The sequence below is a fragment of the Cebidichthys violaceus genome, unplaced genomic scaffold (genome assembly GCF_023349555.1).
Source record: "Cebidichthys violaceus isolate CVI_PGR_0920_01 unplaced genomic scaffold, fCebVio1.0.p SCAF_3, whole genome shotgun sequence".
Taxonomy (NCBI): Eukaryota; Metazoa; Chordata; class Actinopteri; order Perciformes; family Stichaeidae; genus Cebidichthys; species Cebidichthys violaceus.
Genome location: NW_027176483.1, coordinates 7,983,558 through 7,997,323, shown reverse-complemented (window position 1 = coordinate 7,997,323; position 13,766 = coordinate 7,983,558). Strand labels below are relative to the sequence as shown.

The 13,766-nt window shown below is 42.2% G+C and overlaps 1 protein-coding gene across 4 annotated transcripts; it reads left to right on the top strand.

Annotated features, from left to right (window-relative positions):
* Nucleotides 1-911: 911 nt before the first annotated feature.
* On the top strand, nucleotides 912-13,634 carry LOC137881089 (cingulin-like protein 1). 4 transcript variants are annotated; one of them, XM_068722827.1, is made up of 19 exons: nucleotides 912-999; nucleotides 2,749-3,744; nucleotides 3,846-3,913; nucleotides 4,906-4,999; nucleotides 5,097-5,192; nucleotides 5,278-5,426; nucleotides 6,250-6,391; nucleotides 6,495-6,707; nucleotides 6,800-7,006; nucleotides 7,104-7,208; nucleotides 7,380-7,532; nucleotides 7,680-7,850; nucleotides 8,182-8,334; nucleotides 9,960-10,049; nucleotides 11,753-11,836; nucleotides 12,396-12,520; nucleotides 12,790-12,898; nucleotides 12,997-13,160; nucleotides 13,266-13,634. In XM_068722827.1, exons 2-19 carry the CDS (start codon nucleotides 2,773-2,775, stop codon nucleotides 13,342-13,344), a joined length of 3,174 nt encoding a protein of 1,057 aa, XP_068578928.1. In that variant the 5' UTR covers nucleotides 912-999; nucleotides 2,749-2,772; the 3' UTR covers nucleotides 13,345-13,634. The 4 variants fall into 4 exon arrangements, with proteins under 4 accessions (XP_068578928.1, XP_068578926.1, XP_068578929.1 ...); XM_068722825.1 differs by having other exon boundaries at nucleotides 3,819-3,913; XM_068722828.1 differs by having other exon boundaries at nucleotides 3,819-3,913; nucleotides 4,906-4,960; nucleotides 13,266-13,633.
* The last annotated feature ends 132 nt before the right edge of the window (nucleotides 13,635-13,766 follow it).

Genomic DNA, 13,766 nt, shown 5'->3' with positions numbered 1-13,766 from the left:
CTAAAAAACACCAAAGGGTCACAATATACATCTGGGGAATTGTGAAATATAAAGAAAATTGAGTTTTTAAATTTATCAAAGTAATGAATTTGAAGAAACCAAGTTCTAAAAGAGACAAAAAATTGTTGGTAGTGATCGATCATAAAAACAGAAAAGGACACAGTTATTAAAATTTAAATATTTTAATTAAAATTAGTAAAGCTTGAGAACATTAGAATCCACATTTTAGAGGGAAACTTTACTTTTTGCTTCATTACATTGACTATTTGGTTACAATCACCTTACTTGAGATATTCAAATGAATAATACAAAACACAATCAACAAATAAATTATGATGTATCATTATGGATAACGAGAGAACTTCACAAGCTAGCAGTATACTGTAGTTAAAAAATAAGCCTACCAGCTGCAACATTAAAGCTATGTATGCATCCATAATTACAGTCAATAGTATAATAAGCATTATTCTGACATGGCCCAATCTGTATAATGAGCACTTTTAATGTATCTACTGTAAGTTTATTTGGGTGCTAGAACTTTTGTACTTTTAATTTATTTTGAATGCAGGACTTTTAGTTGTATCAGATTATTCATACATTGTAAAAAGATCTGAATGCTTCTTCCATCACTGGCTACACTAACCAACAAACATCTGCATTCGTCTCCTTAAGGTGTCCTTAAAATGTTATGGGAACTTTAAACCTTTAACAGTCTTCGTTAGTCATATTTCCCACTTCAAACCATTCATTGGACAATGATCACAATAGTACAGTGTGATAAATTGTCCTTTTGTTCTATTCAATATTAGTTTCTTGTAAATTAATACATTTCGTCGTATTAAGCACTTTGAATCAGCAATCATATGGATTGAATATCTGACACAGAGCAGGCAGTGAACGCCTCTCAGAGCGGGACACGGGCGGAGGCAGGACGGTGTGAGAGAACAGGAGGGAGGAAGAAGAGGAGGAGGACTCTGACCAACACTCAAGACTCAGCGGGTGAGTTTCAGCTCAGATCGATGCCTTTATAACGCACGTTTTCTTAAAACAACGCGATATTGCTTCTACGGCGACTTGCAGTGTCTCTGCGGGGCTCAGTGGTGAGTTCAGGGTCATCATAATGTTGGTTGCTGCTATTTTCCATCTGTCAGTGTAAAGCTCAAGTTGTGATAGACTTTCTGATTGACGTTTCCTAGATGTACCGTAACTTAATGTGAATGTAGGTTGACGTTGTATGTTTTTACAAACTGTCACGTTGGACTTATAGTTTAACGCTGCTGTTAAAGTAAAACCGGATAAGCGCAGATCTGCAGTTACAGTTACTTGCTCACAGTCTAACGTTAACTGACTCACTCATGAACAGTGAAACTTTGAAGTTTATACGTTTGATAAGAGAATAAGCTAAAAAAGTGTGATGCAAAAGAAAATCCCTGTAATATAATGGACAAAATTCATGGGAACTTGATTTGGACAAATATGTCCCTTTTTTTTTTTTTTTTTACTAAAGGACACTTTATAAAATGTTTTCTAAACTGTAGTTAATGGTGCTATTAATAGTTTATAAATCATTTTCAAATGTTTCATGGAACAGTTATAAGCTATTTATAAGAACATTTGAGTTGCCAGGTTGTAAAAAATCCACACACTTTGTCCTTTCAGGTTTTAAAGGTGTTATACTAGATATTAAGAGCATTAATATAGCAGCAAACAACTTATGTAAAGCTATAGGGGAGTAATGTCTCCCTGAGCAGAGTCTCTTTCTCTCTGTTGTAATCTGAGCTTCTTCGTTCTTTTCTTGACATTGCCGGTCCGCCGTCAAGAACGTTTTAGTGCATGTTTGTGTATTTGAGCGCGCCCCACTAGTTAGCATCGTTGTGGAATCGAGTTCCCACCCTCTCAGCTCTGGCAGCACTTTTTGCGTAGTTTGCACTGTTAGCACCATTACATGTGAGCCGCCGGCTAAGCCGTCGCCATGTTGAGAGCCGTTGAGAGGCAATCAAAATGATCCCAAACTTGTAAAGCACCTCTAAACTGAGGTCAGACATTCCTTTTGATTCAGAATAATTCAATGGTTTGCTTCAAGGACAAAGTGAGTGTCATGCTGGAGGAAGATTTTAGCACAGCCTGGCAACCCAAAATTTTTCTTGTTAATGGCTTACAACTAACCTATAAAGCATTCGTCAATCAAGTATTAACATTATTAAAGCAATCACAGAACCCTTTGTAAAGGGTGTCTTATTAAAAAGTAGTACTTATATATATTTTTCTGATCTGTTGGGTTATTAATTGAAGCAACCATACTCGGGGATGGTGCTCTTAAGAAGAAACCGTTTTGTCTGCTGCACAACGCCGCCTGTGTTCTTGTGTTTCAGCCACACAGTAACATATTTGTTGACAAACATTTTCCTCGAGTGTCATACCATGAAGTGGGTGACGACACCTCGGAGACCCCGGCCAGTTGTAGTCGTCATGCAGTCGTACAATAGTACACTGTCATGAGCACACAGAAGGAGCTGTTTTCATTGCACAGCAATATCTGGCACTCGTCAGTGTCCATTTATTCTCTTTATATCGGCTGAGTGCAGCTGTGTGAGGAGCTCCCTCGATGTCTGTCATTGTGTCCCAGTGTGGCTCTGACCCTGCTCCAATGTTGTGTAAACACCAGCCTCCGCTTGACCAACCTGATGCATCATTCTCCAATTTCCTTCAGTGTCATTTTTAACATGCCTGTTTGTTTTTTCTCGGCAGTTCATCTGTTAATCCAGAGTCACAATGGAGTCTCACAGGCTGAGCGGCTCTCCGGATGTCAGGATGCAGAGGAGCTACATGCAGCAACACAGTCCCAGAGGCAGCCAGGACAACATGTTTGGTGTCAGGGTGCAGATCCAAGGGATCAAAGGCCAACCCTACGTGGTTCTGAACAGTTCTGGCCAGGAGACCCACCGGGACGTCTCAGTTATCACTCACCAGGCGGGGTACAATCCTGGCATGGTGAGGAGGTCTGTGGAGGAAAGACCCTCTCCCTCTGAGTCACAGAGGACTGCAACCTCCTCCCTGTTACATTATCAGAAACACCCAGAGATACTGAGACCTTATGACCCTGAAAGTAATAACATGAACTTAGTCCCTCCTTCAACAGCTTTATTCGCTCGACCTGGACAGCTAAACGCCGGTGTTCATCCTGAGACTGCTAATGTGACCAAACCCAGGATCCCTCTGCCTGCTGAGGGCCCAGTGGGAGACCAGAGTGAGGTGGCCTTGAACAAGACCCCTTATTCAGGTGGACAAGTCCCTGCAAGGTCCCCAAACTCAGTGGACACAGAGTCCTTCTTATCTGTTGGGAATCTAATAAGCCAGTTCAACAGCAGCCAGCGGAGGGGAAGGGGAGGCCCGAGGAACAGGTTGCAACCAGAGCAGTGTCGAAGGTCACGCAGCGTGGACAGCAGTCGAAACTATGACTCTTCGTCCTCCTCCTCTTCCTCCAGCAGAGCCTCGTCTCTGAAGGGCGTCAGGGGCGAGACCCCAGGTGGGATTTATCCTCCGGGGTCAGCCAGGGCTCGACTCCTCGGCGGAGAAGCCCCTTTGCCAAGGGAGGAGAACAAGCCCAGCCCACTGCTTAAAGGACATCATGGAAACGACACGATGTCTCCACATGCTGCAAAATTACTTCACAGAGCAGAGAAACCCTCCATCTCCGGGTCATTTAGTGACCAGACTGATGAATCCGATGAAAGAGATACACAGGTAAAAGAGATGTGTGCCAAGGCACAGTTGCCATTTAAAAGTGTGTATTTATTTGCTGTATATCTCCTAACCAGGTGACTCCTGATCTTCTGAAAGGACAGCAAGAACTCTCAGTCGACCCACCTGAAGAAGCAGCAAAACAAATGCTGTTCACTTACCTCAAGGATGGGTAAGTGCCCCTCAGCCCCGAGTGCATTTAGTAAAAGGATGTTGGAAGTTAAAGGACAGTGGAAAAATGGTTGGTTGCTTTCTTGCCAAGAGGCTGCAGCTAGATTAGTATAAGAGCAAGGCAACTTTATTTGTTTTGTACCTTTTAAACAGTGGTTTACACGAGGCAAAGCAATCCATTAGTGTAAGATTTAACAAAAAGCTAAATAACATAACAGTTAAATAGAATTATTTTTAAAAAGACTATGGTTTCAAGATCAACGTACCAGCACCTCTAAAGCTCACTAATTAACATGTTCAATTTTCTTTGTTTATACATACAAAGAAACAGGAGTTATGTTCTGAACTATTTCTTGGCCGGGCGCAGTAACCATCAGGAGTAAAATAAAGATATAATGTGGTAATTAGTGAGCTTTAGATGTGCTGGAAGGCAAATTGTGTTACCTTTGGATAGAGCCAGGCTAGCTGTTTCCCCCTGCACCCAGTCTTTGTGCTAAGCAACGCTAACTGGCTGCAGCTTCATATTATCGTACAGATACAAGTGTGTATTAATCTCTTTCCAATTAACAGATTAATTAAAGCAAGTTCCAATAAACAAGTTTTTCTTTAACACAATCTCTTTTTTGAACCTACAGCCACCTTTTGGTGATTGGCTTGTAGTTGTGATCATGTAGTGCAGTCAGATAAGGAGGCTCTGCTCCAGCTGTGTGTGCTCAGGCAGCAGTCAGGAATGCAGAGCATGTACTTGTTCCCACTGATAAAATAACTTCTTCACATGGAAAGTTTTTATGATCCATCAGTGGCTTTTTGATAAATATGTGCTGAAGCAGAGCTATTATTTAAAAAAACAACCACTGTGTACCTAGGGCGGGTCACGCCACTGAGACATTGGCACTGCCATGTCTTTGTATAGCAACTGACTAAATCAGATATTATCATTACCGCATGTTAGTACTGTTAGAGTGTTTGTGAAATATTTTTCTTGCTTCTCAGGACGGCTGACGTTGACTCCACCACTCAGAAGAAAGTCTCCCTGCTGCTTGAAAAGGTCAAGAGGAAAGCTGCTGAAAGTGTGGAGGAGGAGAAAGTGTGTGTTGGGATGAGATGTTTGCCAGTCAGCCTGATTTAACCTCTTTGTCTGAAACTAACGATGCCGTTGGGCGTCTCCCTTTTCACACATGTAGGAATATGCAGCTGAGGTGAAGCTTTTGCAGCACAAACAGGCAACGCTGGAGAAAGAAGTGTCTGAATTAAAGCAAAAACTGGAAACAGAGATTAAGGTCAGTGTAGTCCCATCCTGCTGATTCACCTCTGAAACACTCACTTCCTATTCCAGTGACCGATGATGTTGTTTTGGTTGTGCAGAATGAAAAGACTCTAGCCAAGGCTTGTGAAAAGGCCAGAACAGAGAAGAAGAAACTGCAGGAAGAGTTGGCCAACAGTCAGGAGGAGCTTTGCAAACTCAGCGGCAGACTGGTTGAGATCGAGGCCGAACTTCAGTCTACCAAACAGGAGTAAGGATTTAACCTTCGGGTCGTACACAAACTTTACAAAAAAAAACTGCCATGTAAAAATATGCAAGTCTTATCAGCTTAATGAGGGCTTCCAAAAAGAAAGGTGTCTAATTTGAATCCCCCAAAATTTCAACCAATAAAGACTAGCCCGTTATTGGCTAGCGCTTGTTTGGCTTCAGGAAGTCACTGCACCCGGCCTAATCCAGCACATGCTTTTTTGTGTGGATTAAACAAATGAGATATAAACAATTAAGCTTTAGATGTACTGGTAGGTGGATTTTGTTATTGTTAGCTTGCGGTTTCCCCCTGTGTCCAGGCTTTATGCTAAGCTAAGCTAATCAGCTTCATATTTATGTAGCGTGCCGATGTGAGAGTGGTGGTCATCTAACTCTTGGTAAGAAAGCAAATGAATGTTTAGCTCGTAATGTTGAACTACTTCTTTAAATGAGTCTAGTGTCGCAAAACAAAGTGTATCAAATATATTTTGAACACTATTTGTTCAACAGGTTTGCAAATGAAAACGTTTTTAAATGCAGAACTAAGTATAATACCTAAATACTATGCTCCACTTTCTGTTACTAAGCTTCTGCTAATACTTGAAGGTTATTCAAGTGAACTGATGTATGATCTGATGGAGGTCATTTGACTGAAAGCAGGGTCAAATACCATTTGGATTAAGTGTGCAGATATACTTTTTTTTGTTATCTAGTCCTATCAAGCACCTTTCTAAAAACTTTGAAGCATGGGAAGCGGTCTTCTTTTCTTCTTCTAAAATATATCTGTCATATTTCTGTCTTTCGTGCATATTTGTGCGTGTTGTAAGGCTGACCCAGATGAAGGCAGAGAGAGAGAGATCTAAGACGGAGATGAAAGACCTTCAGCAGCAGCTCTCTGAGATGCACGACGAGCTGGACCAAGCCAAGAAGGTGGAGGTGATTAATACAGATAAAGAAGTCCTTCTGGAGGTAAATTAAACCACATGAACAAGACACACAAATCAACAGCAGCTGTAAAGCTCCCTCACGGGACTCAAGGTAGTGACGTAGTGTCTTAATGGATGTCTGTCAGGATATGGCGCAGCTGCGTGTGGACTTCCAGGAGATGCTACAGGTGAAGGAGGAGCAGGAGGAGGTGCTGCACCGCAGGGAGAGGGAGCTCTGCGCCCTGAAGGGGGCGCTCAAAGAGGAGGTGGAGACTCATGACTCATACATGGGCGCTCTGAAGGATGAATATGAAAATGAGCTTGAAAAGCTGCTCAGGGATTTAGAGATGGCCAAAGAGGTAACAGTGAAGAAATGGATCTCTACTATCTCTCTTTATTTCCAAAAGCTAAAACATGTTTTCATTGTTTACCCCTCCATCCTGTCTCACAGTGCAGTGCTCTGCTGGGTCGAGACAAGGCCGAAGCAGAGGAGGAGAGAGGCACTGCTCAGGTGCAGTTGAAGGAACTGAGCCAGGACAGAGATCAGCTGAGAGGAAAGGTGCAGGAGCTGCACAACAAGGTGGATCAGCTGAGTGTGACAGTTGAGGAGTCTAACGCCACAGAGAGACTGCTGGAGCAGAGAGCAAGGCAGCTGGAGGTGAGACAACGGATTTACTTAACTTTGTTTATAGAAGTTCTCTACTTCTATTCTGCCATTTTCTTTGGATATGCCATTGTTTTCATTGTTTCCACAGAGGGAAAAGCAGCAGGTTGAGGAAGCGCTGACGGATGTGAGGAGGAATGAGGAGGAGATGTGTCAGTCTAACCACTTGCTGCTCACTCACTTGGAGGACGTGCAGGTAGCTTTAGAGAAACCGCTTGGTGGTGTCCTCGTGGTCTAAGATGCATCACATATAACTGCTTTTTACTTTGTTGCATGCCATCCCGTCTCCTTACACGTTTCTAAACCATGAACTGCCTCTTAGAAGTTCACAGTTGTCCCCGTTTGCTTTTGTTTTTTTCTTTCCCAGAGTAAGCTGACCAAGCTAAATCATGAGCACAGGGACCTGAAGGAGAAACTCAAGGAGGAGAGGAAACAAATAGAGGAGCTGTGGAAGACAAAAACTGAGCTGGAGGATGAGAGGAGGCTGCAGGACAGGACTGTGGAGCAACTGCAGAGGAAGGTGAGAGGTGTACCTGAACTATTTATTAGGCCTTTATTTAATCTGTCATCAGTCGCAACAGGTGATATTTCTTGTGCTCGGATAGTCTTGTCCTTGTATCCAAAGAGGTCCACTTATCTCACTGTAGAAACACTTTGTTACTCTCAGATGAACACCATTATGGAGGAGTGCGAGGCGTCTACAGAGGTACTTCAGGACCAGGTTGATGAGGCCAGAGAGAGGAGTCAGAGGGAGTTGGACGAGCTGCGGAGACAGCTGCAGGAAAAGGGAGCAGAGCTGGAGAAATCCCGTCAGGCAGCCAAAAAACTTCAGGAAGAGGTGTGGTCCTCATTGTCTCTCTGAATCACCAGCATGTGGCTTCAACTGCCTGAGTCCAACCAATAAAATTAAATGTCTACACTAGGATGGAAAGGAGTTTGTTTTTCTTCTTCTTCTTAATGGATCTTAAAACAATTTTTTTAATTTTCAATGCAAGTTTTTGTATGAGTTTACACGGAGATAGAAAAGTAGTCACAGATGTGTTACAAGACTTGAATAAATCTGCATTTGTGCACAAATGTCAGATTGATGGACCATTACCTAATAGCAGATGCTGCATGTTACCTTATCTTACAGTGTGTGTTTGTTCTGTGTTCTGTTATGAGTTCAGCTGCTTCCTCTGGAGGAGGATTTGCGGCGGTGTCGCAGGGAGCAGCAGGAGGCCCAGCTGAGGGGCCGGCAGCTGGAGCAGAGGGTGGAGGAGCTGGAGGAGAGGAACGCAGCCACGGTGGGAGAGCGAGAGCGTCAGGTCAAACTCATGGAGGTAAACGTCTCAGCAACTTAGGAAATGTAAGATGTACTCCAGCGATTTAGTATTGCACTTCCATAGTGTTGGGGGACTCGCAAGAGACAGATTAAAAAAAAGAAGACAGAGATATCTTGACTTTAAGTTCCTAGTATGGGTCAAAACACTGGGACCTAAATTTCATCTTTCATTAGACCTTCTCTGACTGGCCGTCAACACATTGTAATGCAAGGTTTTTGTCATAAATCTGTGGTATCCAAGTCCAAACTGACCTCTCAGACTTCCCTCCAGAGCCACAGAGGACACTACACAACTATTTCCACCGTCTGAATAATAACCATGGCTAGTAAACTGAATATAAGGTATAATCAGCGGAGTGCCTCTTTAAGATGCTGTCAGAACATAAACAGGCATCCGGATAATAAGTATACTTTGTCCCAGTGCAGGATGTAGAAAGTAAGAAACATCTCCATCGACATGAACACTTATCAATTGTTGTTTACGAATGAAAAGATAAATAAATAGAATAACTAGAGACCATCTTGAGGTGGTATCACACCAGTCACAACGCCAAATCAGGCCAGGGGCTTGACTTCCAACCCCCCTACTTCCGACGGCCTTGCTCAGACCACAGCCATCTTCAAACTCAACCTTCATTTTGATCTCAACTAGACACTTAAGTTTTCTGACTCCATCTTGCCCGGTTGTGACGCTATCACTGTGAGAAAATCTATCCAAAGACAGACATATAAACACCTGGAAAAGTACTCATTACTGCTTCTGTGGTAGTTCCCGCTACAGTCAGTGTCTCCAGGACATTATGCCATGAAGACATACACAGACTCACCAGGTGAAAACAATCTGAATCTGACAGATTCTTGTGCAACTTGTGCAAATTGAATAAAATATCTAGTTCACAGTAGATCTCATCCTTTAGTCGCACTTTTAAATCTTCCCAAAGTGGAGTCATAATAAGTTTAGATAATAACAGCAACATTTCCTGGCATAATAATAGTCTGTATATATGTTTGCTAAAAAGCTACAATTCCAAACTGATGATCATCTGGAGATTTCCATTAGGAACTGTGCTCACTCTCAGAGCACTCTGAGAGTGCCCAACATGCTTCAGTTCATCATTATGCTTTGAATCGGTTCAGGTGCCAGTATTTGCACTCACTTTTTCCTGTGAACTATAAGGGCACTGAAAAGAGCCACAGCAACAAACATCTCTCAGCTCAGCACTGTTTATCTTGCTGATGACAAAACATGACACGGCGACACCAGCGTGATCACTGTTGACACTGCGTATCGACCGAGGAAGCTCATGTTTACTGTACAAAGTTATCAGACCCGTCTGGGTGTTCTCAGGAATCGTCTTTCACTCTTCCCCCTTTCCCAGAGTCAAACACTAAAACCTGAACACATCACACAGGTTTTTCAGGATGTTATTATCTTTGCCTTACTGCAATTATTTCCACAGTTTACATGTACCCAATACCCTTTCTTTTTTTTGTTTACCCGTCGGTTTTCTATCCACAGCCTCAAGACATGGATTCATCATGCCCTCTGTGCTTTATAGCATAATGCAGTATATTAACTTGATAATGGTTTGACACATTTTTCATATGTTCCTCTTCTCTCAGGGACGCATCAGCCAACTAGAGGAGGATCTTAATGACGAGCACAGCAGTGCTGACCGCCTGATGGAACGATTAGACAAAACCAAAGAGCAGGCAGGTTCACTCCCTCCCTCTCGTTTTGCATTTGCCAACAATCATAATTTCCCCCAACTGTTCAGTTTGAAGACCCAGCCCTACATCTGTTCTTACTATAAACAGATTTTGGGCAGAGTACTCAGATTTCAGAATGCTCACTTTGTTACAGCCCTGAAACACGACTGAACCGCACTGACTTCATATACGTTTCTTCCTCTCTGATGGCGTCATAAGAGCCTCACGTCCTCAGTTTGCCTGTGAAGTAGGCCACCATTCATGGGAGCAATGTGGTGCAGACTAATTGACACAAAACACAGTGCAAAGACACAAAAAAAACAGCAAACTATTGTGAGCAGCTATTCACACTCCCTTCACTGGGCCTCTGGATGTTATTAGAGAGGAAAGAAGCCTTTAGATCAGATATGGCGGCTCAGACCAGACAGCATTTCCTCTGATTTTAGGAGTTAAGCTGAAAACTTTTAATTTAACCTGAAAGTGCCTGTCAATGGGTGCTGTCCTTTTTAATAAGGTTGTGTTTTCAGTCAATATGGAAAACAGTATGCATAGAGTTCAAGCCCATTTGTAGCTCTATGGTTAGACATTGGAATAAATAATCTAATTCATGTTGACATTTATGAAAGCTGGGATAATTGAACCTCTTTGAGTGACAAACACTTATTGAAATGAAGCTAAGTGAGAAGTTTAGAGGGTAAATGTCTCTTTAGTTGATCTGCTAACAACTCATATCTGAAACATGATAAGAGGCTTTTTTTTTATTAGAGCTCCGTCACAGCTCTGGGATTAAGAGGTTTAGACTCAAATGAAGAGATGAGGAGGCAACAGGGAGAGTTTAATTTAATTAGTTTATGACGAAAAAATGATAATACTTACAGGTTGCATTCAAAACAGGCCGGTAACAGAAGTTAATCCAACACGAACCGTAGATACCAAACACCGAAGAAAACTAAACACTAAAAGCAAGGCTGGAACGTAGAAATAAAGCTACTAAGGCAGACGACCTGACATCTGAGAAAAGGGAAACCACACCGACTATATACACAAGGGACTAATTAACTAATGAAACACAGGTGAGGTAATAAACAAGCGGGAATAAAACAAAGGAAGGAAGTAGAACAAGACATGACACTATCAAAATAAAACAGGAAACAAGCTACAAACAATCCCCCATACTATGACAAGGTCACAAGACATAAAGGAAACAGAGTTCTAATCTTTAAAGAGACAGTTCACCCCAAAATCAAAAATACTGATTTGCCATCCTACATGTAGTGCTATTTATCAATCTAGATTGTTTTGGTGTGAGTTGCCTAGTTTTGGAGATATCGGCCATAGACATGTTAGTCTTCTCTTCAATATAATGGGACTATATGGCACTCGGCTTGTGGCTCTCAAAGCGCCAAAAAAATACATTTGGAAAATTCAATAGCAACGTCAGAAATCATGACCTGGTTACTCAACAGACCTTGTTGTGAGTTTCTACATGAAACTGCTTTTTGTAAAACCTTAATGTGTTCATTGTCTAGTTAGTATAGCTGTCAGATAAATGTAGTGAAGTAAAAGTATAAGTGGTATGCAATGGAAATACTCAGGCAAAGTACAATTGTCTCAAAATTGTACTTAAGCACAGTACTTTAGTAAATGTTCTTAGTTATATTCCACCACTGCTGAAAGGTAAACTGTTTTCCTCCTCTCTGTGACAGATGGATCAGATGAGGAGTGAGCTGATGCAGGAAAAAGCAGTCAGGCAGGACCTGGAGTGTGACAAGATGAGCCTGGAGAGACAGGTACTGACCTCTGACTCCATGCAACACCTGGAAAACCAAATACAGTCTTTGTTTTTTGACAAAAAAATCTATCCGGTATGGAAATGTGGTTTATAATATGCATATTTGATTTGGCATAGGTTTTGCATCAGATGCGCTTCCTGATGTAACCCCCCCATTCACAGTGGCTGGAAGAGGGGTACTTACATTACTGTACATATATTTTGATTTAAAATTGCACAGGCGGGAAACACATGAGGCAGGAAATAAGAGAAACATAACCTTGGGTAGAGTGGGACATGACATCTGGCATCAAATCTGGAGGACATTCAACAGCACAGATAATCTAGCATCATTACTCTCTGCTGACATCTAAATGTTCTTGTAAACAAACAAAGTTTCTGGCACAATGCTGTATTTCTTGTAGATGAGTGGAATAATGCGAAACCATTGGCTGGACTTTGTATTGCGCCATTCGTGTCCTCCTGTTCTTTGACATTGCTCTATAGTAAAAGCTCCCCTGGGTACCTTTACATTTTGTCTAATGAATGGCATTCTTCTGTTTCATTTCCTCTGTCAGAATAAAGACCTGAGGAGCAGAGTGACTCATCTGGAAGGATCGCAGAGGACCAACCAGGATTCACTCGTCTCCAAACTTAACAGTCGCATCCAGGAACTTGAGGAAAGGTTGCAAGGCGAAGAGAGGTGATCACCTGCACATTAAATAATGACCTTTATGTCTCCTAACAAAACAGTAAATGTGGACAGAGCTTGTATTTACCAGCGCAGGATAACACTTTCGATAATGGTCCCATCAGATACTTGATGGTAGCTGTCGAGCAGTGAACCCACTCATATCACTTTCCCTGCGGTTGTAAGAGTGAGAGTATCTCCGGTCTGAAACACTCTAGGAAGGTGTTGAGTTACAGGAAGCTGCAGCAGCGACGTGATCTCTTGGTGCTTTTTCCTCTCAGAGACAACAACAGCCTGCAACAAGCCAACCGCAAGCTGGAACGCAAGGTGAAGGAGATGAAGATGCAGACAGACGAGGAACACGTCAACCTGCAGAGCCAGAGAGACCAGGTAGACACGTCTTTAACCACAGAGATGAAAAAATAAGTTATCAGACGCTGCGGACATGACTCGTGACTCATCATATCTCACTTTTGTGAACTCTGCAGCTGACTCAGAGACTGAAGACGGCGAAGAGGCAGATGGATGAGGCGGAGGAGGAGATCGAGCGTCTGGAACATAGCAAAAAGAAGCTGCAGAGAGAAATGGATGAGCAGATCGAGGCCAACGAGCAGCTTCACGGCCAACTGAGTTCACTGCGGAACGAGATGAGGTGACCACTCACCTACTGCCCCTGAGTTTCTGCGTTTAATACACGGTGTTACTTTAAATCAAGTTGTTCTTTAACTTTAGTCATTGTACTTCTGTGCATTAACAGGCGTAAGAGGAAATCTCCTCCTCTCAATAGGACCGTGGAGGACGAGGGGAATGACGCGGATGACTTTGGATCTGATTGACTGGCATGACATGCTGTCATTTCTGGACTTTTTTAAGAAATGTTGGACTTACTGGAAAGAAATTCATATCATAATTCAACATAACCCCTTTAACAAACTCAGGTGTGATTTCATGATGTTTCCAGTTGTCAAGTCCGACCTCTTGTGGCAACATGTATAACTACAATACCTGACAAACTGATGTTTTGTAATGCAGCAGATAAACTGGCTTATTTACCTGTACTCATATTCATCAATTTCTTCATAAGTTATTCCTTTCCAGTGTGCGTTTATTTACAACTGTGAATCTTAAACTAATGAATAAATAAAATTAAGTTTATACATCTCAAGAAACTCTTAAAAGAAGCAGCTTGTTTGTCCTGTGACGACACCAACAAATATGGAGAAATGTAAATAAAATAGAAATCACAGCTCATGAAACT

Bases quoted from the DNA above. Each gene is read 5' to 3' on its own strand.
- LOC137881089 (XM_068722825.1), top strand. From the start codon at position 2,773: ATGGAGTCTCACAGGCTGAGCGGCTCTCCGGATGTCAGGATGCAGAGG. The intron at 5,427-6,249 runs GTAAGGATTTAA...GCGTGTTGTAAG, and splicing joins CTTCAGTCTACCAAACAGGA to GCTGACCCAGATGAAGGCAG. The intron at 11,837-12,395 runs GTACTGACCTCT...TTCCTCTGTCAG, and splicing joins AGATGAGCCTGGAGAGACAG to AATAAAGACCTGAGGAGCAG.